Source organism: Schistocerca nitens, chromosome 1, assembly GCF_023898315.1.
Source record: "Schistocerca nitens isolate TAMUIC-IGC-003100 chromosome 1, iqSchNite1.1, whole genome shotgun sequence".
Taxonomy (NCBI): Eukaryota; Metazoa; Arthropoda; class Insecta; order Orthoptera; family Acrididae; genus Schistocerca; species Schistocerca nitens.
The window spans coordinates 389,959,993-389,984,044 of NC_064614.1; the positions used below are offsets into that span (position 1 = coordinate 389,959,993).

Genomic DNA, 24,052 nt, shown 5'->3' on the forward strand with positions numbered 1-24,052 from the left:
ACTTACACATCATCAGTGGTTAAGTAAATGATTTAAGTTTAAATTCTCTGTCACAGGCAGAATGGTCACCAGTGTGTGTTATTGTTGCTGATGTTTAATGTTGTTACCAGAACTGGTAGGGTATATAATGGATAGGAACAGCATCACATGTTGAGTGATCACTGTGGAGGTCATAGAGACGCCATGTAATCATGTGAAACAACATTGTCAGTGCCTGACAGAGTTTGAGAAGGATCTGATTGTGGGTATCCATTTGGCCAGCTAGTCAAAACATGCTATATCCAGATTTTTGGGGCACTTGGATATGACAATGACCCGATGTTCAGTTACATGAGGGCAAGCATGCTCGTTGTCAAGGTTCCAGTCAACCAGAGCTGACCACCACAACACACATAAGAGAGGATCACTGCACCATGCACCAACCACATTGTAATCCCTCCACATCTTCATTTCCCATCCAAGAACAAGTAATGGACTCCTTGCAACATTCTGTGTCATTCCACACCTTTGGTCAGAGGCTAGCAGCAGCCGAGCTAGAGAATTACCATCCAATAATCAGGTTGCCATTAACCCCACAACGCAAATGGCTGTGTTTCAGTTGTGCCTTGGCTGGGAAGCATGGACTGCTGATGACGGCACTGCATTGTGTTCAGCAATAACACACTACCCCAGATGACCACTGTTGGTGAGTTTGAAATGTTCATGAAAAGTAGACAAGTTTTTGTTATACTAGGTACAGAAAGCTGTTAAAAACTGAAGTTGACAGCATTGAGGTTTTGGGAAAATTTAATTGTATATCAAAAGCAGGGCGAATGGGAAATGTGATGTATTTGTCACAATAGACAAGACATTAAAATCCACTGAGACACAAGTAGAAGCTGCATGTGAGACTATGTGGGCAAGATTAATTACCAGGAGTGGGTATAAAATTGTAATCGGTTCCTTCTGATGTAACCAAAAACTTTAGAGAAAACCTCAGTTTGCTTGTACACAACTTCTCCAATCAAATTGTAATGACTGGTGAAGACTTTAATCATACAACAACCAATTGGGAAAAGTTACAGTTTTGTTAGAGGTAGGTATGACAAGAAATCCTGTGAAATATTACTAAATGCCTTCTCTGAAGACTACTTAGGACAGATAGTTCAGAACCCCACTCATGATGGAAATATATTAAAACTAATAGCAAAAAAGCATACTTAACCTGTCTGTGGATGTCTACATCAAAACTGGTATCAGAAACCATGACGTGGTTGAGGCAACAATAGTTATTAAAGTACAAAAAAAAGGGCAATAGAAACAAGTAGAAAGATATAATGTTCAGTAACAATAATGGAAATTCCTGGATGGAGCAATACATAAAATAAGAGAAAGGCAACCTCTCACCTACAACAGATCGATGCATGAAGCACAGTAACACATAACAGAAAACAACATTCACACCAGTTTTCAGGCACTATCTCTTTTTCCAGCAGTGATACGCACATTCACACACACAACAATACTGACACCCAAATGCACACTCCTGTGGCCATGGCAAGACTAATTATGGATACTTGATTACTGAAAACAGTTGCCTGAGTTGATGGAGGTGGGGATGGGTAGGGAAGGACACAAGGAGGAGGTCAAGGGAAAGAAACAGGTCTTTGGATGGATGATTTTGCAGTTGCACGAGAAGATGAAAAAAGTACAGAGGGTACAATGAGAGACGTAGGAAGAAGGTGAGGGGGACTGAGAGGATAAACAGGGAGGGGGGGGGGAGAAGAGAAAGGAGAAGATCAAGTGGGAGAAAGGAAGGGGAGAGAGAAGGGAGAGGGGTTGAAAAGAGGTAAAAGGAGAGGATAGAGTGGGGGAGGGAGAGGGAGAATGATCACATGAAGTGATGGCAAGAGAGGAAGATTGGTGGGAGAAGGCACGTAGGCATGATTCACTGATGAAATTTTCATGACCTGGACTCACAGCAAGGACTATCTTTGATCTTTCCTCCATAACCTCAACACCCACCCCAAATCTATTTCTCCTAGTCCTTCTCAACTCACTGACCACCTTCCTAGACATTAATCTCCACCTCTCACATTGATCCAAAAACATGTCAGTCCAGGTCAAGCACATCAAACCACCAACAGTACCTCCACACTAACAGCTTTCACATACTCCATGTCAAAAACTCTCTTCCTTATAGCCTTGCCATCTGTGGATGCTGCATCTGCAGTGGAAAGTAGGAGATGTCAAAATATGCTGATAAACTTACCAAAGCCTTTACTCACAGACAATGTATTATCCAGCTCATCCATAAACAAGTCTCCCATGCCATTTACTTGTCTGACACCAGTAAACCTGTTAAACAGCCACCAACCAGCACTCTGATCTTGACAATCTCAACCACATTGTCCATCAGGGCTTCAATGATCTGAGGTGGGGGATATTCTACACAAAATCTTACCTACATCCCACAAAGTAGTGTTCTGACACCCACCCAACCTACAGAATATCTCTGTCCATCCCTAATCTAGTCCTACTCCCAATCCTGCATCCCATGGGTCATTCTCTTGTAGTGAGCCCAGGTGTAAGACCTGTCCCATACACCCAGCCACCACCTCCTACTGCCATCTAGTCACATGCATTTCCTACCCAATAAAAGGCAGGGCCACTTATGAAAGTAGCCATGTTATATATCAGCTATGCTGCTATTACGGAACGGCATTTTATGTAGGCATGACAAGTAACCAACTGTCTGATCACATGAATGGCCACCGCAAAACAGTGGCAAACTGCAAACTTGACCAGCCAGTTGCCAAATATGCTGCATATAACAACACAAATGATGTCAACAGCTGCTTCACTCTGCAGGCTGTTTGGGTACTCCCTTCCAGCACAAGCTATTCAGAACTATGCAGATTGTAATAGTCTCTCCAACACACCCTCCACTCTTACAGTCTCCCTGGCCTAAAGTTCTGCTAACCTGTTCCATCTGACCCATCTTCCCTTTTCATTTCTCTCTTATGTACACACCACACCTTCTCCATCCAGACCATGCACTCACTACCTTCTTCCACCACTCTTCCTCACCCCCCCCCCCCATGGGCATTCTCTCTCTCTCTCTCTCTCTCTCTCTCTCTCTCCCTCCCTCCCTCCCTCCCTCCCTCCCTCTCACTCTCCCTCTCCCTCTCCCTCTCCCTCTCCCTCTCCCTCAACCTCTCCCTGTCCCTGTCCCTCTCTTTCTCCTCTCCCCCTTTTCAACCCCTCTCCCTTCTCTCCCCCCTCCTTTTCCCCCTTTTCACTTGCAACTTTCTCTTATCCCCCCCTCTCCTCTTCCTCCTTCAGTTACGCCCTGCCCCCATCTCCCTCTTCTTACATCTCTTGTTGTGCCCTCTGTAATGTTAATGTTTTCATCTTCTTGTACAGCCACAAAGTCGTCTGTCCAAAGACCTGCCTCTTACCTGTTGCCCCAACCTTCAGTTCTCCCCTACACCCTCCTCATCTCCATCAGCTCAGGGAACTGCTTTCAATAACTGAGTGTCAATAATTACTTTTGGTAGTGGTTTTGCCGGTTCCCATTAGATCACCAAAGTTAAGCACTGTTGGGCTAGGCTAGAAAATGGATGGCTCAACACCTGCATCTGTCAAGTGCTGTCACAAGTGGGGTGCACTCAGTCCTTCTGAGGCCAATTGAGGAGCTACTTGACTGAGAAGTAGTGGCTCCAGTCACAAAAACTGAGAATGGCCAGGAGAGTGGTGTGCTGACAACATGCCTTTCCCCTTTCACATCCAGTGATGCCTATGGGCTCAGGATGACACAGCGGATGGTCAGTACCATTGGGCATTACAGAGTTGTTCAGACAGAGAGAGAGAAAATTAGTCTTGCTGTGGCCACGGAGTGTGTGTTTGGGTGTCTGTGTCGTCGTGTGTTTGAATGTGTGTACTATTGCTGGAAAAAGAGGTAGCACTCAAAAGCTAGTGTGGATGCTCTTTTCTGCTATGTGCTATACATGAGCAGTTGCCTTTTCCTTATTTTACATATGCATTCAGTTAACTGGATAAAAAAGCAGTAGTGTCATATCTCTATGAGGAACTTCAAACTTTTAGCACAGGACAGGAGCATGTAGAGGAACTAGAGCTCAACTTTAAAAAAATACTTGACCATGCACTGAATAGTATGTGCCCAGTGGAACAGTTAATAATGATAGGGACCCTCCATGGTCTATAGTCACTGTAAATAAACTTCTAAAGAAATGGAGCCCATTGCATAAGAGGTGTAAAACAAAGCACAAGGCTATATTGTCAAATGATCTTTCACAAAGCTCAGAGAAATTCTGGCAATGTGTAAAGGCTGTTAGTGGCACCAGAGTTAGTGTTCGGTCATTTGTGGATGAGACAGGAACTGAAACTGAAGGTAGCAAAGCAAAAGAGAAATGCTGAATTCTGTTTTAAAATGTTCCCTTCCAAAAGAAAATGCAGGAGAAATGTCCCGGTTTAATATTAGTACCACTGAAAATATGAGTGTGATAGATGTTAATGTTAGTGGTGTTGAAAACTAGTTGAAATTATTAAAATTGAACAAAGCTTCAGGGCCTGATGGAATCTCTGTCAGATGCTATACTGAATTTGCAGTTGGGTTAGCCCCTCTCTTAACTGTAAATTACTGTAGATCAAACAAAAAACTGTGCCCACTAGTTGGAAGAAAGCACAATTCACATCCATTTACAAGAAGGGTAGCAGAAGTGATCCACAAATCTGCCATCCCATATCCTTAACATTGATTTGTTGTAGAATCTTAGAACATATTCTGATTTCAGACGTAATGAGATATCTTGAACAGAATAACTTCCTCTAGGCCGGCCAGCAAGAATATTGAAAACTTTGATCATGTACAACCAACCCCAAACTTTTCTCAAATGATTTATTGCAAGCTTTGTATCAGAGCAGTCAGGTAGACACAGTATTTGGATCAGTATCACATCTATGATTATTATGAAAAGTACAATAGTATGGGGTATCAAGTTTCTGGACGTATGTTATCAGGTAGAAAGTTGCAGGACTCCTCTTGGTAGGTCAGGGTTGCACTACACAAAGGAAGCCATTATTTGGGTACCAGAGTATTTGTGGAGTGCACATGTGGATTTTTAGGCTAGGCTGTAGTTTGAAGTACTCCGATAGGTACTCAACACACAGATAGTAAAAGCAGACCATATTCAGAGTAAACACACTTTGAGTGTCAAAATTTTATCAGTAAAATCTCAAAGTATTCGTAACAAAGATCCCAGTGTACTGTCTTCCAAGAAATTTGTCATGCTCAATTTATTCTTGGTGGCAAGAGCTGGCTGAAACACAAAGTAGAAAGCTCTGAAATATTTAGCAAATCATGGCATTTAAATTGGATATATGCAGTTTTTGGCATAAGTCCATGGCTTGCAGAAAATAAACTAATGCTAACTCACAGTAAGACTCCAATTTAACAAAACCCAATGTTTTATTTTCACAGAAATGGCATATGCTTAGTGAAACTAAACAGTTCAAATTTCTAGGTCTTCAGATAGATAGTAAACTGACATGGAAAGAACAAATTCAGGATATTGTTCAAAGACTTAATGCTACCATTTTTACTATTTAAACAGTATCTGAAGTAAACGATAATTCAATATGAAAAGTAGTCTACTTTGCTTATTTTCATTTGCTTACGAAATATGGTATTATATTTTGGGGTAACTCTTCCCATTCTCAAAGGATATTTTTGGCTCAGAAATGGGCAGTTTGGGCAATATAAGTGGTGCAAGTTTGCAAACCTTTTGTCAATCCCTGTTCATTAGTCAGGTATTCTGACATTGGCTTCTCAATGTATATATTCTTTATTGTCATTTCTTGTTAACAATAGCAGTTTATTCTCAAAAATTAGTAGCTTTCACTCAGTTAACACTAGGCCAAAATCCAATCTGCATTTGGATTGCACTTCCTTGACTCTTGTTCAGAAAGGTGTGCAGTATACTGCTGCATTCAATTTCAATAAGCTACCACATGAATTCAAAAATCTTAGCTGTTTCACAAGCTGCAGCATGGTCGAGAATTAAACAGAGACTTGAATTTCATTTACTTTACATCTGTGGTCACAAATTTTTGTCGTCAGACTACTGGTTTCAGTCTCTAATGACCATCTTCAGATCTGCAGCAAAATATGGGAAAACATAAATACACTAGCAGTTTGTCTATAGCTTGAAACAATAAAATCTTACTTTAAGTATGAAGAGGTGTACCTGTCCTAATGTACTGCATTTGACAATGCCACTATGGCTGCAGCACATTAGGACATGTTTTTATAAAACAGGTATGCCTCTTCATACTTAAAAATGCACAAATGTGAATGTATGTCAGTATTACTTTTCATTATGATCTATTTTATTGTCTTAAGCTGTAGACAATCTGCTAGTGTATTTATGTTTTCTCATATTTTGCTGCAGATCTGAAGACGGCCAGTATAGACCGAAACCAGTAGTCTGATGACAAAAGTTTGTGACCATAGATGTAAAATAACTAGACATGTAAAATAAAATAAATAAAAACACTAATGCGACACATTCTTAAGTGTTTGGGATCACCAGGTACACATTAACGGAAGACATTGAATTAAATTAGAGGTGCACTGCTAGATTTGTTACTGGTTGGTTCAATCAACATGCAAGTATTACAGAGATGCTTCATGAACTCAAATGGGCATTCCTGGAGGGAAGGCAATGTTGCCCTTGGGAAATGCTATTGAGAAAATTTAGAGAACTGGCACTTCAAGCTGACTGTAGAATGATCCTATTGCCACCAACTGCCAGTACTACTCAGTTAATTATGTCCTCGGTTGCCAATGGTCTTGCCATTTTGGTAACACCAATTCCCACCCAATCACCAAAGTTAAGAAATGCTGGGGCCAGCTAGTGCTTGAATGGGTGACTGTCTGGGGAAAACCGGGTGTCACTGGTTTTAAAAACAGATAAGTTGCTGAAGTGACACATATAGTTAGCCTCACAAGGCTGATTTCATCTCGTTCAGTTCTCTTGCCAGGAAAAACCCCCAACATGAACATCTAAGTAAATAAAATACCTAAGACAACAACACATGAAATACAAAATGAGACCACAGGTAATAGTACAAAAATTTTAGATTTATATGTTGATCAGCATTTAAAATGGGATAAACATATCAGAAAAATTGGAATTAACAGAGAATACTACACCCTATGAATATTAACCACAGCTCGTGCCTGAGAACAACACATACTTTGTACACACACATTCTAACATCAGTTATGACAAAATATTTTGGGGTTCAAACACCAAGAATGTGGAAAATATATTAAAGTGCAAAACAGGCCACCAGAATAATTAGCAGGTGGCAAAAGGGCCCACTGCATTCAGTGTTTTAAGAAATTGGGGTATTCTGAGAGTTTAAGGTGAATGCGTCTTTCACACTACAGTTTTTATACAGAAAAACACTGAGCAATATGCAGCAAACAGCTCCATACATAATTACCAAACCAGATACAGCAGATGCTTGTAAGCAGGTAAAAATAATAAAGTTAAGACCCAAACCACTATATTTTACCAAGGAATCAAGCTATACAACAAACTGCCAAAATTAATTAAAACTTGAAGGACCTGTGTAAATTTAAAATACATCTTGAAGCATATTTATTAAAAAATAGTTTTCACTCAGTTAAAGAGTTCATGCAAAAAATTTATTACAAATTAATAATCAAGTTGATCAATAACAAAACAGTGGAGTATGTAAATAATACAACAGTTTGCAAACGATTACATTTAATCAAAAAACCCAGGTGTATTATCAGAGGGGTCTTGTGATTCATTTCTATTGTTTGAATCAGGATTCTTTCTCTCCCTTTAACATCAACTAATGTAATTCAGTGATCAATAGTGTATGTATGTCTGTATCATTAATTTTTTTATTTGTATCCCATTTTCCATTATATTCCTCTTATGTCACTATCGTCATCATCATCAACAGTTCTCTTCTATATTAGAAGCTGCTATGTACCTCTGTACACCACACAGAGTGTATCTGAAATGAACATATAAAATGAGAGTGCTGGCAGAGTGGGCCATAACAAGTGCATTTCACATAGCAACCCTTATCCATATCCCTTAGCATACGGCACTAGCCATCGTTGAACAGCACCGTGTGCCACCATGAGGGTAGGCACCCAACACGCCATCTGAGCCATCATGTTAGCAGGTCTGCAGAGCAATGATTTTAATGTATTTCTGACATCAAGGGTAAAAAGACATCAGGTTGAAGTTTTATGACCTTTATTTACAAATGTGGAAGTCAATATAATTGTGGATTTTCCTGGCAGGACAACACTACAGGTTTTCCGCCTCATACTAGGATGTGAAAATGCTTTTACCTCTGCCAATGCATGTTTGATAGGTGATGCATAGACAGCAGCACCTGTGCACACTGTGGAGTCTGTTTTGCCCTGTGTCAGTTTGTCATCAAACGGGGAAATTCTTGTGCTTGTTATTGTGTGGAGAGGACAGCAACTGGAGTGCTATTCTTGAGAGAAAATGGCAGACATGCACTGTGCCTATGGAGCAGCATATGGAAATGCTCATGCTACCCAATGTCTGAACATTTGGCAGTTTCCAAATCATTGAATGCCAGCTCCATGCACATTTACTGCCATCCACAGGTCCCTACAAGAGACACGTTTGCTTAAAATACATTTTCCTTTAGCACATTCTCATAGTGGCACATGTTTATTTAAGGCCTACTTCAAAACCTGGCATACTCATTTTGTGTTACAGGTGCTAATGCCTGATGGATGCAGTCATCAACACACAGTGTGTACACCAGGACTTGAAGAAGAGGCATAAGCTCTGCTGGAAAACAAAACACACCCTCAACAAGCTCACAGTGTGTTGCATGGGAAATAGGTATAAGATATTCCATAATATGGCATGTGTGGTATGAAGATGATTTGACCCCTACCACCTTCAGAAGGTTGATACCCTTAACCCACATGATTTTCCACATTGAACTGAATTCTGTCAGTTGTTTTTACAAAGGTGTCCCCTTCAACTGGACTTCCTGAACCGTGTACTTTTTACAGATGAGGCATCCTTTACATGAGAGGATATGTTCAACAAACACAATGGGAAAGATCTCACACCGTCTTTGTTCATGGTCATCAAGATCACTTCATTGTCAACATTTGGACTGGCTTTGTAGATGATAATCTGGTCTCTCCATACATGTTTGCAGAGCGACTGAACACAAACAGATATTTAATCTTTTTAAAGAGAAACTCTTCCAGAGTTGTTGGAAAATTTTCCACTCAAAAGGCAACAGCAAATGTGATACTAATATCATGGTGCACCTGTGCACTTTGCACATGCAGTGCAAATGCATTTGGATGAAACCTTTGGTGAGAAATGGATAGGCCGCAGTGGGCTGGTGGCATAGCCTGCATCTTCTCACAACTTAATGCCCACTGATTTTTCTTTTCTGGGGCCACCTGAAATCTGTTGTCTGAAACACCCACTGAGACTGATGAAGAGTTGATAGCATGCATTAATGCAGAGTCCTATGCAATTTCCAGTTCACCAGGAATGTTCTGTGTCACTCAAGCATCGTTGCACAGTGTGCATTCAAGCAAAAGGACATAATTTTGAGCACTTTTTGTAACTGTTTCCAAACACACGTTATAAAACTTCACCCCTACCTCTCATTTACCATGATGCCACAAAATACAGTGAAAACATTGCCCTGTAAACCTGCTCCCATGACAGCTCGGATGGCATGTTGCGTGCCTACCCTCATGCCAGCGTACGATGCTGTTCAATGACACCTAGCGCCATACGCAAGGGGATGCAGACATGTGTTGCTATGTGAAATTTGCTTGTTATGGTCTACTCTAGCAGCCCTCTCATTTTCTACATTAATTTCGGATAAAGTCTATACATACAGGGTGTACATTTTATTGAAGACATTGAAATCTCTCGAAAACTACACATCAGATTAAAAAAAAGTTATACTTCCAGTTTGTTTGCCTCAGAGGGGCATATCCAATGATACCACTCTTAACAACACCACCCCAACTCATGCATGGGTGGCAGAAGGTAGCTTCAAAATCTTCAATGGAATCTCCCATTTTTTATTGATGATTATGAGTTTAAGGCAAAATCTACATATATTTTGTCTGAAGTATTTTCTATGTTTCACCACATATGGCACTGTAATCAGAGGAATAGAAATGGGTATGCAATCATAATTTACAACATGCTACTCAATGGCCCTTGAATATCCAATGGCACTCAGGACCCCACCTCCACGCTATGAGAGTAGGGCAGGCCAGTGTTTCATAACTCCTAATTGGAAACCCCATTCACAACTTTGTATTTGCCTGACTTATTGAACAAGGGAATACTAGACGTGCCATCATGGCCATGTAGCAAACTACGACATATCATAACAGGCACTACACTGCAATTGGATCTCACATATTGTGCAGACATAGAACAGATAGCGGCTCTAAAAATTAAGATACTTGCACAGTGTTTATTGCCTGCACTCCAGCCTGTTACTTAGAGAACAAACATGCAATTGGATGATAAATGTTCCAACCACAGAAGAAAAAAAATGAAACAATCCTGATTTAGGGAGAATGCTGAGTGTTTTTCAGAGAAAACTTTCTCTCATTCATTCTTTTACAAGGTTGTGAATGCCTTTATGTCTGATGGCAGTGTACAGATCAGCAAAAGGGAATGAAGCAGACTTGTTACAGGAGAAGCTAATGAAATAGCTGCACTAACGACAATGCGCCACAATCCATGGACAAGTGCGTGGCAAATACATCGTGATTCTGCTACGTCTGTAGATAGTATTGTCCCAATACTGCTTCATTATAAGTATTACCATACCATGTGTCACTGCACCAACAATGTCATGGTGCTGATTTCCATAATGAGGTTTTGTTCTGTGAATGAGCACTTCCACAAGTGCGAATGACCCCTATGTTCTTTGCCAAGGTATTATTTTCCGATAAGTCTATATTCACAAACCATGGTAGCATTAACCAGCATAACATGCATTACTGGAGGGTAGACAATCCCCACTGTTTATGAAAAACTGACATCAGTGTCCTTGTTTGGTTAACATATGGTGTGGCATCGTGAGAAACAAATTCATTGGCCCATATTTTGTTGTTGGCACATTGAATGGACACAAATATCAAATACTTCTACTATCGTACTCATCATTTAAAGTCATTAAGACAGTACCTGCAGATTTTATTTAATTGCAATATTTCATTTATAAATTACTATGTTGCTTTAAAAATTCACAATTTCTGAGTGATAGGAACTTTCGACCATTTGATTCATGTGTGTATTCATATTGTATACTGTAGACTCAGCAGTATTTGGCTTGTAATGCGGCAACTATGTATCCCAGCCCCTAGACAATGACACCAGGCAAAACTTTTAAAATTTTAACTCTGAGCCTGAGCGTACATAGTTGAGGGCCACAACATATCACCTCAAATTTTTTATTTGAAAGCCCACAACTGGGGGCTCATCTGGGATTTGTGTCCTGCAAAGTGGTAATTCCTTTGTCCTCTGTTATTTAGGGTACTATGTGAAGTGTGGAAACATTTGTAAAACCATTAGAGATTTCTGTAAAGTGAACTTCTCACAAAACACAGTGTGAGATCGGTTTTATCTGCAAATAGGTTTCTGGAAACGGTGAAATTACACAGTAAATTCCACAACTAACACATGCTATCGATAGAGGTCCTTATCTATCACATTAAAGGCAATTTGCGTTGGGGCTCAGAGTCTAAATAAGCTGAGAGCAAGGAATAGTAGCGGTTAGCGCATTTAACGGACAGTGGTATCGAAGACAGCAGGAACACACGGTAACTGGCAGCAACTACATTTACGTCAGGCAATCTTCTCCAGTGGTGGGCGCAGATCAACAGCAATACGACAGCAGTGTCTTCGAGTACTCCAGGGCAGTCTTCAATGTCAACTTCCACTACAACCGACAGCAGCACCATGGCAGAGGGAACCATCTCAGATCAGATGGGCAAATAGTAAGATAGTTTTTGAGTCTGAAGTTCAAGCTCCACTTATAGATCTTGCGAATATAAAACAGTCACCTAGTATGTGTGATTCTGAAAACAGAAATAAGCCGGTCAGTCCGAAATCAGAGTGTAAAAGTGTAACTAGTAGGAATTCACACAAGGGGAATGAATGTGGGGGAGATATGATGTATCAGCTAATGCAAATGATCAAGGGATTGGGAAATAATATGAATACAATGGCAAACAATATCAGCACAATTCGGACAGACATGGGTACAATGCGAACTGAAATAGGTTCCGATGTGAAAGAGGAAGTTGAAAAAATTATGGGTAACCTTGAAAAAGCAATTGATGATGAATTAAAATGTGTCCAAGTGGATATGGGGAAAATTACACATGAAGTTGTAATAGTAAAATATAAAATCGAATCAGTGGAAAAAGATCTTGGGGAAAAAATGGATAAGATACAGATGGAACTTGGGGGCAAGGTAAGCGACAGTATAAAAGCGCAAGATGCTCATAAAAGCGATATACATTTAGCAATTAGTGACATTGCCAATCATGTAGGTGATGGGAAGAAAGAAATGGGCAAAATAAAGATAAAATAGAGTCTAGTATCACTAGTGACAATGAATTTAAAAAACAAATGCAACAGATAAAAAGTGATTTAAATTCGTTAGCCTCCCAACAGGCCACGATGGTTCTAAATATCCCTTGGGCAAATACCAGATCTGTGAAATGTTGAAATGTTACACAGATGACAGAAGAAATCACTCAGTAAATTTCTTGGCTGCATGTAGGGACGCCTTTGTTCATGGCATGTCGGACGAAGCGAAAATAAAATATGGTAAATGGCATTTGGATGGCGACCCACAGTCATTAACTGTAGTTCATGTGAATCGTACAAAGATTGAAAAGTTCTTTTTGAATATTTTGGAGTGAGGCAAAACAGATACGGATCCAAAATGAATTTTTAAACGGGCCGAGTTACAGGTATGGTAACGGGAATATTAGAGATTTTTGCAAGAGCGAACTTGGCAAGCTTATGCATTTGAAACATCCGTCGGGGGTTTTAACAGAAATCACCATGTTAAAAAGGTGATTGGAGAGGGATCTTGTCCATAGTTCATGAGATCCCATGGACGAATTTCTAGAATTTGTAGAAAAATTAAAGAGGGCTTTGAAGTTCAAACCTCAGAGCAAAACGGGTGGTAGTTATCAAAATGGAAATCCACATAATCACCACCAAAATAATAATTGTGAGAGAAATCAAAGGAATTCTCAGGGAGACAGTAGCTGGAATGAGCAGAATGGTCGGAGAACAAACAGGAGTGATAACTTTCAACAGGTTCTGAGTAAAGAATGCAGATTTGATGGGGGAAATTTGTGCAAAGTGCAATTGCATAACAGCCAGTCGGGAAACTGATGTTCACCACATCTCAGGTCCGAGGATGGCAATCTAAATAGGCAATGAAAAGTACTGGAGATAATGGTAATGGCAGAAATGTTGATAGGTTTGGAGAAAGGCAACAAATATGTAATATAGAGTATGTTAAAGAGGAAGGCTATATAGGTGGCTCTTTCAATAAAAGCAGGCGTGAATGGCAGAAGCATATATTTGTGAGAGATTTAAGTAAAAGTAATGGGAATAAATTTGCTGGGAATGATATATTCTAACGTCAGGTTTGGCGTGGCCATGCGGGGCCTCTTGGCGGGCCGTGGCCCGGCAGCAACCATGTGATGCTGAGCATGAGGGGTAGCCCCAGCGCGTAGTCCATCGGCCACATCGCTGGGAATTTCACGGTGATGCTGTATTGATGAAAGAGACTTGTATGCCGAAAGTGCCAAAGATGGTGGACATTGTAAAACCATCATGGCAGACATTTCACAGTTAGTACAGAAATTGATAGTAGCCAGATGAATCATCATACCTCAAAAAGAAACATGTACATTTCCATTATTTGCACGACGATTCTGATGGTGTAATAAGATTTTCAATACCTTGTAAGTTTAAAATTTAGTATCTGACTGTAAATTATACAAGTAACACACAGCAACGTATTTCCAAAATTGAAACGGTTCATCCGATTTTGTCAATCGACGTGTCTTTAGAAAACTATCAGTGTAAATCTAAATTGGTATGAATTACAGACATGTAACTAGAAGAATACCTGTGTTATTGGAGGTCAAAGTGACCGATTACTATCGATCGCATCTGGCCATAAGTACTCCACAGTTACTCAAAAAAAAGGTAGCAGCATGCTTATAAATATATTTTTTCATCTATGTCTTTGTTTATATCCAATGTATCCTATTCATGAAGAAATTGGTCAAATATTTACTGTGTTTTAGAAAGCACAGAGACATTAGGCTACTGGCCTACTTTTGCTTGCTATTCCTTTGATATATGTTTATTTGATTTGTTGATGTATTTAATAATGTGTGTTAGAGAGTGTTTATGTTCCAGCCATAGGAATATTTATTTAATTTCAAGATATTTGAATGTAAATCCAGTATTTTATACGTGTTTCAATATGTTTGTGAGTGTACGTTGGCTTGGAGACAGGGTGGGAACACTCTTGCCAATCACTGCGATCGTTCCAAAAAGGACATGTGGAAAGACTGTATGGAAGTGGGGAAGGAGGATCGTTTTGTGTGCGGACAGTACGGTGCGAGGGAGAGAACGACAGGAGAGGAGTTGCTGGATGCGACGACATGACAGACGTATGGTCACAGGAAAGACTTGGAGAGTGTGGAGCAGTTTGCTTCGGAGTGCTGACTTGTGAACGTGTGAGATTTCCGTGGTGTCTACAGTGAAGACGTAGTATACGTTTAGAAGTGAATATCTCACGAGCTATGTTGTCATTCATAACTAATTACGTGAAATTGGAATCTATTGTTTCCATTTATTCAACTTATATTTTATTTTATTGCTGGACCATTGACACCAATAAGTGTTTGCAGAAATATACCACATTCTCAAAAGTACTTCTACTATCATACTCATCATTTAAAGTTGTTAAGATAGTACCTGCAGATTTTATTTAATTGCAATCTTTCATTTATAAATTGCTATGTTGCTTTAAAAATTCGCAATTGCTGAGTAATAAGAACCTTCGACCATTCCGTTCATGTGTATGTTCATATTGTATACTGTAGACTCAGTAGTATTTGACTTGTAATGCGGCAACTGCGTATCCCAGCCCGTAGACAACAAAATCAGCCAAAACTTTTAATATTTCAACTCTGAGTCTGAGGGTATGTAGTTGAGTGCTACCGACATCAACTCATATTTTTTATTTGAAAGCCAGCACCTTGCAGAATAATACGGTATGTGTGACACTATTTTTCAAATAAATTAAACAGATAAACAGACATTGTCATTAATTGTTCTAACACACGGCCTATTTGTGTTACACTTCTTCCACCGTTAAGTTGATGCATTGTTGTTACTCTAACCAATACATATTTCCCGCCTGAAAATCGGCCGTGGCCTGACTGTTTTGGGAACAAAAAACAGTCCTTTACATATCCTCGCAATAATAGGCACTGAAACTATATATTGTTTGATGTTTAAGTTACAGAAATTACAATTAAAACATAACTCATTCAATTAAGTGAATACATCAAAAAATTCCTTCCATCACAAAAGTTAGGACGAATTATTTGTTTAAATATGAAATTAACAGATATAGTTATACAAACAATGCTCTTGACAAACCTGGTAATTATTTTGGAATTAATTAAGGGCTGGCTTTGCTAATATGTTTTCAAATAGAGCCAAATAAATACTTTAAGAATCCTAGTAGTTCTCCTTCCAAACGCTTATAATTATTAAAGAACTTACATTTGTTTATAAGTCAACAATAGAATGTAAGTCATGAAACAATTGCTGATCCCACTCTATAACAAAAGGTATTAACTAGGGATGATCAAAATAAATTGTTGTTTTTGTGGTCTTCAGTCCTGAGACTGGTTTGATGCAGCTCTCCATGCTACTCTATCCTGTGCAAGCTTTTTCATCTCCCAGTACCTACTGCAGCCTACATCCTTCTGAATCTGCTTAGTGTATTCATCTCTTGGTCTCCCTCTACGAATTTTACCCACCACGCTGCCCTCCAATACTAAATTGGTGATCCCTCGATGTCTCAGAACATGTCCTACCAACCGATCCCTTCTTCTAGTCAAGTTGTGCCACAAGCTCCTCTTCTCCCCAATTCTATTCAATACCTCCTCATTAGTTATGTGATCTACCCATCTAATCTTCAGCATTCTTCTGTAGCACCACATTTTGAAAGCTTCTATTCTCTTCTTGTCTAAACTATTTATCGTCCACGTTTCACTTCCATACATGGCTACACTCCATACAAATACTTTCAGAAACGACTTCCTGACATTTAAATCTATACGCGATGTTAACAAATTTTTCTTCTTCAGAAACGCTTTCCTTGCCATTGCCAGTCTACATTTTATATCCTCTCTACTTCGACCATCATCAGTTATTTTGCTCCCCAAATAGCAAAACTCCTTTACTACTTTAAGTGTCTCATTTCCTAATCTAATACCCTCAGCATCACCCAACTTAATTCGACTACATTCCATTATCCTCGTTTTGCTTTTGTTGATGTTCACCTTATACCCTCCTTTCAAGACACTGTCCATTCCGTTCAACTGCTCTTCCAAGTCCTTTGCTGTCTCTGACAGAATTACAATGTCATCGGCGAACCTCAAAGTATTTATTTCTTCTCAAAATAAATTAGGAAATTAATTACATACACAAAACTAAGCAAAAAAACATTAGACGTGGTGCTATATTTCTTAAGATTGAGGGCCAACCTTTCTCTTTTATGGAAATTCAGATTATACTCATGTATATTAATGGTAATTAGGCAAAAATGAAAATAAAATGAATTTAAGGAGACAGATGGCAAAACAAGAGAGAATGTAAAGAGATCCCAGCTTTCTTCATCAAACTTGTTTTGACTGCCAAAATAATTTTATCATCATCTCATGTCTCCCAAGGGACATTACCTTATCGAAGGTACCTTCAGTACTGGATGGGAGGGTTTGCATGTTCCAGCGAAGTTGAGAGCAATGTCAGTGGTAGCGTAGCTACTGGCAGTGTCACCCGAGTCAGACAGGCCTCAACAGAGGAGCCAGCTGAAATGTGTCCCACCTAGGGAAGTGGGGTCTCTATAGATGTGGTGAAGCCAACCCTCCTAGAGGAGTAAACCCTGGTCCTCCAAGTTGGGACTGGCTCAATGGGCCAGCACCCCATTAACCATAAAAAACTTCTACGAGCTCTAGAATCTGAAACGGAGCCTCAGAAATCGGATAGAAATTCTTTAGGACAATTATTGGCAAGGAAAAAGACATTGAGAGTTGGTACATGGAACATACAAAGCCTGACAAATAAACACACTGAATTAGAAAATGAAATTAGTCACTGAAGGTGGACATAATTATTCTGTCAGAAACAAAAAAGAAGGGACAAGGGAATGAGAAATCATCCATTTTTGGTCTGGAGTCGATAAACATAAATGAGCAAAAGCAAGCGTTTCCATTCTAATTAACAAAGCTCTGAGTGCTTACATCAAGGACTATGCATGTATATGTGAAAGAATTGTCGCTATTACCATCAAGTTATATGGCATTGAAACAGTTATAATAGGGGTGTATGCACCAAACGACAATGCGGCACAACAAATCAAAGACCATTTCTACCAGAAATTAGACCATCTACTCAACCAAGTCAAAAAGCACCAAGAAGTAATAACAGCATGAGATTTTAATGTGAGGGTTGGCTCACAAGTAAATGATGCAGTAGTAGGAAGATATGGAGAAAATGTCATTAATAGTTCTGGAGAAAATCTTGTAGAATTCTGTAACCAATATGACTTGAAAATTCTGAACACACACTATTCACATAAAAAAAACCACAAATATACATGGGAGAGACCATCCTTACAGCAGAAATCAATAATTGATTACATAATTACCAAGCAATGGCCAAAAATGATAGTTCAAGGCTGTAGAGTCAAGCGGGGAGCCAGCTGTGTATCTGATCACTACTTAGTTTTAGCAAAGTTGACATACCCATTTCAGAGAAAACCATCAATAACTGGACAAGTGGCTGACCACAGCAATCATGAGAAATTAGAGCAGGCAAGGTATAAGCTCTTTCTCCTGAAGCAGTTCAGCATCAAGGATTTATTTCAACGTAGATTAGAAAATGAGCTAAAAGCGATTCCAGAAGATGACAATGTTGAAGTAGAATATGAAAATATTAAAAAAAGCACTTACAAAAATTTCTCTAGAGGTACTAGGGGCAGAGAGTAAGAGTCTAGGTAAATGGGATCCTCCATGGATGTCTGAAGACCTGAAGATGTTGATTAGGGAAAAGAAAAATCTCTACAAAAAATGGTTATCAACTAAATCACTTCAGGACAGGCAAAACTACCAGACAACAAATTACAAATTAAGAAACAGAATTAAATTAGAAAAGAATGAGATGTGGGAACAGAAACTTATTGAAATTGAGAGTCTAATAGGTGGATTAGAAACAACAGAAGTGTGAAGAACAATTACCAGTATGAAGGAAATACAAGTAAACAAAGCAGTGGACAACCTAATTCCCTTAAAGGAATGGTAAAAGCATTATGCAGACCTTTTAACTGAAGATAGGCCATATTACACGCAAGGAAATAAAGAGAAGATGGAGGTAACTGATCAAAATATAAGCATTGCAATAGAGGAAGTGAATTGTGCATTAATTAAAATGAAGAATAGCCTATCACCTGGTCCAGGAAACATTCCTGTTGAATTATTAAAGGTTGGAGGAAGATATCTGGAAAAATAAATAAATAAATAAATAAAATAACCTGCCTGATGAACAACTGTTGTAAAAGGATTGAAATTCCCTCAGAATGGAAAATGTCATATATGGTTTCTATTTTCAAGAAATGGAATAGAAAAGACACAAACTGCTATAGAGTCATTAGTGTCAACTGCACAATGAGCTGCTTATTTGGCAAGATAATGTTTGAAAAAATTAGACAAATTGTTGGCCACCATATTGGGGAAGACCACAGCGGGTTTAGGCAGAACAGATCACATACAGATGACCTATTTATTTTACAACAACTAATGGAGAAATTTATGGCAGTAGGGATGGAGATACACATTGCCTTTGTGGATTTAGCAAAAGCTTAGGATACAGTTCCTAGATATAAGCTGTGGAAAGTTATGAAACATACAGGTATGGATGATCACCTTTTACAAATTATTATTGAATTGTACAGAGGTAATGTGGTACAGATTAAATGAGGTTCAACATTATCAGAACCTATTAATGACACTAAAGGTTTGTGAAAGGGTTTCAGTATGTCACCCATCCAGCTGCTGTAATTTAAACATGGGTATGTGGCACATATGGAATACACAATATGTATATTTCAAGCAAACAACTCAGAAACAACAGTACGTGGCATAATAAAGATTATAAGACATTTAAGAAGAACCCGTGACATTTACAGCCTAATTGTAGGTTACACATATAATATCATCATCAGGCATTTCAATTACACTGCAAAGCATCAAGATGATCAGTCATTGTAATTTCATGACATGGCACCAGCGGGATGCCACACCCTCACCCGAAACAAAGCAAAGCAGAACCACAACCATGACACTGTGGAAGCTGCAGATCAGAGTGCACAGCACAGAATCCAAAATTAAATGTACGAGGGTGACCCCAAAAGTAAGGTCTCCAATTTAAAAAAAAAAAACTATAAAGAAATGTTTATTTATAACAAATTATACATAGTTTTGAAGCTTGAACTTTTTTTCTATTTTTCCACATAACTGCCATTTTGATTTTTGTAAATGATGTAACAGTTTTTGTATGATCATGTCACATCAGCCCGCCACCATGCAACTGAAGAAGCGTCGGACCTCATCTTTCACTTTGTCTTCGTCACTGAAGCACCTTCCGATCAAGTGTTTTTTCAACTTGGAAAACAAGTGGCAGTCACAGGGTGCTAAGTTCAGACTAAAGGGGGGAGAGGTGATGTTATCACCCCAAACTGTTTCAGAAGATTCATGGTTTGATGGGTGATATTGGGATGGGCATTGTCACGGAGAAGCCTTAAGCCCTTGTTCAGAATTTCTCTTCTTTCATTCTGAATCGTCCATCTGAGTTTTTTTAATGTCTGGTAATGCCTGTCAGCATTTATTGTTGTCCCAGGAATCATGAAGTTGATCAACAATATTCCCTTTTGACCCCAAAACGCAATAGCCATGACTTTACCAGCTGACTGTGTACTTTTGAATTTCCATGACTCAGATGAATCAGGATGCTTTCGCTCATGTGACAGTTGTTTGGTCTCAGGTGTGAGGTGGAAAGCCCATGTTTCATCACCTGTGACTATTGAATCCAAAAGGTTGTCCCTTTCATCTGCATAACATTGAAGAAACTGGTGGTAAGTTTCAATGTGTTGCCGTTTGTGGTCTTCTGTCAGCGTTCTTGGGACCCATCTTGTGCACATCTTCCAAAATTTCAACACTTCAATCAAAGTCCTGTGAATGGTGCTTCGAAAAATCTTGGGGACAACCCTGCGGAGCTCACTGATAGTGACCCGCTGATCCTGAAGCATGATTTGTTCAATCATTGTTATTGTCTCTTTGGGGATTGGCAGTCTCCTGCCTCTTTCCTCACAATGAATTCCAGTACAACTATCTACAAACTCTCTACAGCGCTTGCAGATATTTTTGACATCCATCAGTGACTCTCCATATACTTCCATCATCAGCTAGGTACACATCATTTCACTCTACTTCTCATCAAATACATTCATGTCAGAGTCCTCTTCTGTTTTGATGCAAGGTACATAAGTAATATAAGAGCATGAAAATTTTGTGAGTAGCAGTTACAAGATGAATGAGGCCTCCTCGAAGAAATATTAATTTTATTTTCCATTCACAAGTAAACTCGTATTTAATATATGAGTCTGTAGAATATCCAAAATAGATTATAGGAGATGCTCGTGTAATATTAACACAGAGCTTAAAAGATTAGCAAAAAACATGAAAAGCTGGAATCTAGCATCACACTGCGCAAAACACAGATAAACTAAGAAAATATAGAAGTCTGTAAAACTAGAGGGAGCCAAGAATTCACTCTGAAGACGCATCAAAGCTGAAGCAGAGCACATATGATCACCATGCAACATGTAAAGAAAAGAATTGTTTTGGTTTCACAAGCTGTAACATGGTTGTGAGTTGAACAGAATATAGAATAAATTTCCTTTACTTCATGTCTATGGTCACAAATTTTTTGTGCTTGGACTACCAGTTTCGGTCTATAATGACCACCTTCAGATCTGTTTTATAAAAACATGTCCTAATACACTGGAGCCATAGCAGCAGCATCAAATGCTAAACACAAAATGCTTTGAACAGTAGTGCTGTCAACAAGATGACTCTTCTATATACCATTTTTTATATACATCTGACGATGCTGGTGCTGATTTTGTGTTTAGCATTTGATGATGCTGCTATGGCTCCAGTATATTAGGATATGTTTTTATAAAGCAGATCTGAAGATGTTCATTATAGACCCAAACTGGTAGCCTGATGACAAAAAATTTGTGACAATTGATGTGAAGTAAAGGAAATTGTCTTGGTGTTATTGTATTAATAACTGCAAAAATACTGACAATTTTAAATTAAAAAATATTCATCAAGAGAGATTTTTTAATGTGTGACGTGTTTTGTACCATCAAATCACAGGTTCTGTCCAGTTTTTTTGAAGAAATAGCTCATGTTAACAGCATACCTGGCTCTGTAATATTATATTTTTGATGATTTTTAGTTTAAAATATGGAAGTTCTCTTCTTATCATACAAATTTACCTGTAAGTGTATTGTGTAAACGAGCAGTACAATCCATTGATGCTGTAGCTATAGTTGTATTTAGTGGACTGAATTGTGCACAGACAACTTCCGCTGTATGACCCCAGTATGTGTGAAGGCATTCTCCTGTGACTGATGACCACAAGCGTGCAGTTTTATCAAATGAGCCTGTGAGGATTTTGTCACTGGCAACAAACAAACACTAAACCAAAGTTGTTACTTTTAAATTTACAACAATTTACACAAGAGCTAATTTAATTTTTGCATCCAAATACCTATGTGGGTTGTTGAAAGAAACTGCATACACAATGTTCTTATGTCCTTCCAGGTTAAGGAGTCCTTTGCCTGTCTCAACATCCCACATTTTACACGTTCGATCATAGCTTCCTGTAAGACACCTATACAAGTTTGAAAGTATACATTAATGATACCGTGTAACAGGTATGGCCATAGATATCTGCATGGAGGGCAAGAGGAGGAATTTGCCCTCCCCCCCTCCACACCTGAAATATGGAGTACAAAGTTTTTATCCATTAAAGAATTCTCATGCACTTCTAGAAGTGAGTCGATAACTATCTCTGGGATATAATAAACTTTTTTGTATCATACACAAAATTGGTTCTTGTGGCATAACACATCTTGAAACTGACCAACTAATTAATATGAAAATGGCAATTTTAGAGTCTTACCCCCACCCCTGAGTTGATTTCTGCAGGCATCTCCAAAGATGACTAAACAAGGTATATTAAACACCCTCAATCAGTGATCAACTTCAAAGGAAATAAGTACCACACTTTACATGATAAAAAAAGGATCAGTGATCACAGATACTTCAAACATACTGTATTTTGAATTTAAAATATAAATGTGACTTAACAGAAAACCAGCCACAAGGCTGCTAACAAAGATAATCTGAGTAGCTCTCTTAGATTGCTTGTAGATGACACTGTCATTTAACACCTAGTAAAGTCTTAGAATTAATTACAAGTCAGTTATACAAGACATCTGCATGTTGTGAAAAGTGGCAATTGACCTTTAACAATAAAAAGTGTGTGTACCTCCATATGAATCTAAAAAAATTCCATTCATTTACACCAAAAAAAAATCACGCAAACCTGATGGCTGTCAAGTCAGCTAAATATCTAGGGATTACAATTACAAACAGCGTGAACAGCAACTATCTCATAGAAGATGTTGGAGGGAAGGCAAACCAAAGACTGTTTTATTGGCAGAACATCAGAAAATGCAACAAATCTATTAGACTGCCTAAACTACATTTATCCACTTACCTATCCTTACCGGATAGGATCAATGGCGAACATGAAAACAGATCAAAGAAGGGCAGCTTGGTTTAGGGGATAGACTGTCACAGATACTATAAGCGAGATGGGAGAGGCAATCATTAAAATGAAATCATTTTTCTTTTTGGCAAGATTGTTTCACAACATTATAATCAGCAATTTTCTCTTCCAAGTGCTACACATTTTGTTGACCCCCACATAATAATGAGAAATTCCCATCATGATGAAACAAGAGAAATCAGAGCTCATACGGTGCTAATTTTTCCATGCGCTATTTGAGAGCAGAAGTGTCAAACAAGAGTGTGAATGTGGTTCTATGAACCCTTAGCCAAACCCTTCACTGTGAACTGGAGAGGAATCATGTAGTGAAAAGCCCAGGATGGAATATCAGCAATATTATGAAAAGGATATATTGCTACTCGCCGTAAATATGACATGCTGAGTTGCAGATAGGCGCAATGAAAAAACTGTCACATATAAGCTTTCAGCCAAAGCTTTCTTCAGTAAAAAGAAATGCACACACATTCACACAAGCAAGAACACCTCCCCCGCACATGACAAAGTGGATCAACCTGTGGCACAACATGCAATTGACACAAAATACTTTATTTCAATGACTGGTGCATAACCTGAGACATCTGGATCCTCCCCTCCCCTACTAGCTTTTCTGAGCTGCACATATGAGATTTATCCTTACAACACATTCTCTGCTCCCCAAATCATCCCAGCCTCAACCTATGATAATTTACTGGCCTCCC

General features: G+C 38.9%; 1 protein-coding gene across 1 annotated transcript in view; it reads right to left on the reverse strand.

Annotated features, from left to right (window-relative positions):
* The window catches only part of LOC126235808 (dynein assembly factor with WDR repeat domains 1-like), a 73,248-nt gene that overhangs the window by 26,029 nt on the left and 23,167 nt on the right, over window positions 1–24,052 (reverse strand). The window contains exons 4-5 of the mRNA XM_049944647.1: window positions 22,269–22,391; window positions 21,994–22,178 (exon numbers count right to left, since the gene is read on the reverse strand). Of these exons, the coding sequence (XP_049800604.1) occupies window positions 21,994–22,178; window positions 22,269–22,391 (308 nt within the window). The remainder of the gene's footprint in view (window positions 1–21,993; window positions 22,179–22,268; window positions 22,392–24,052) is intronic.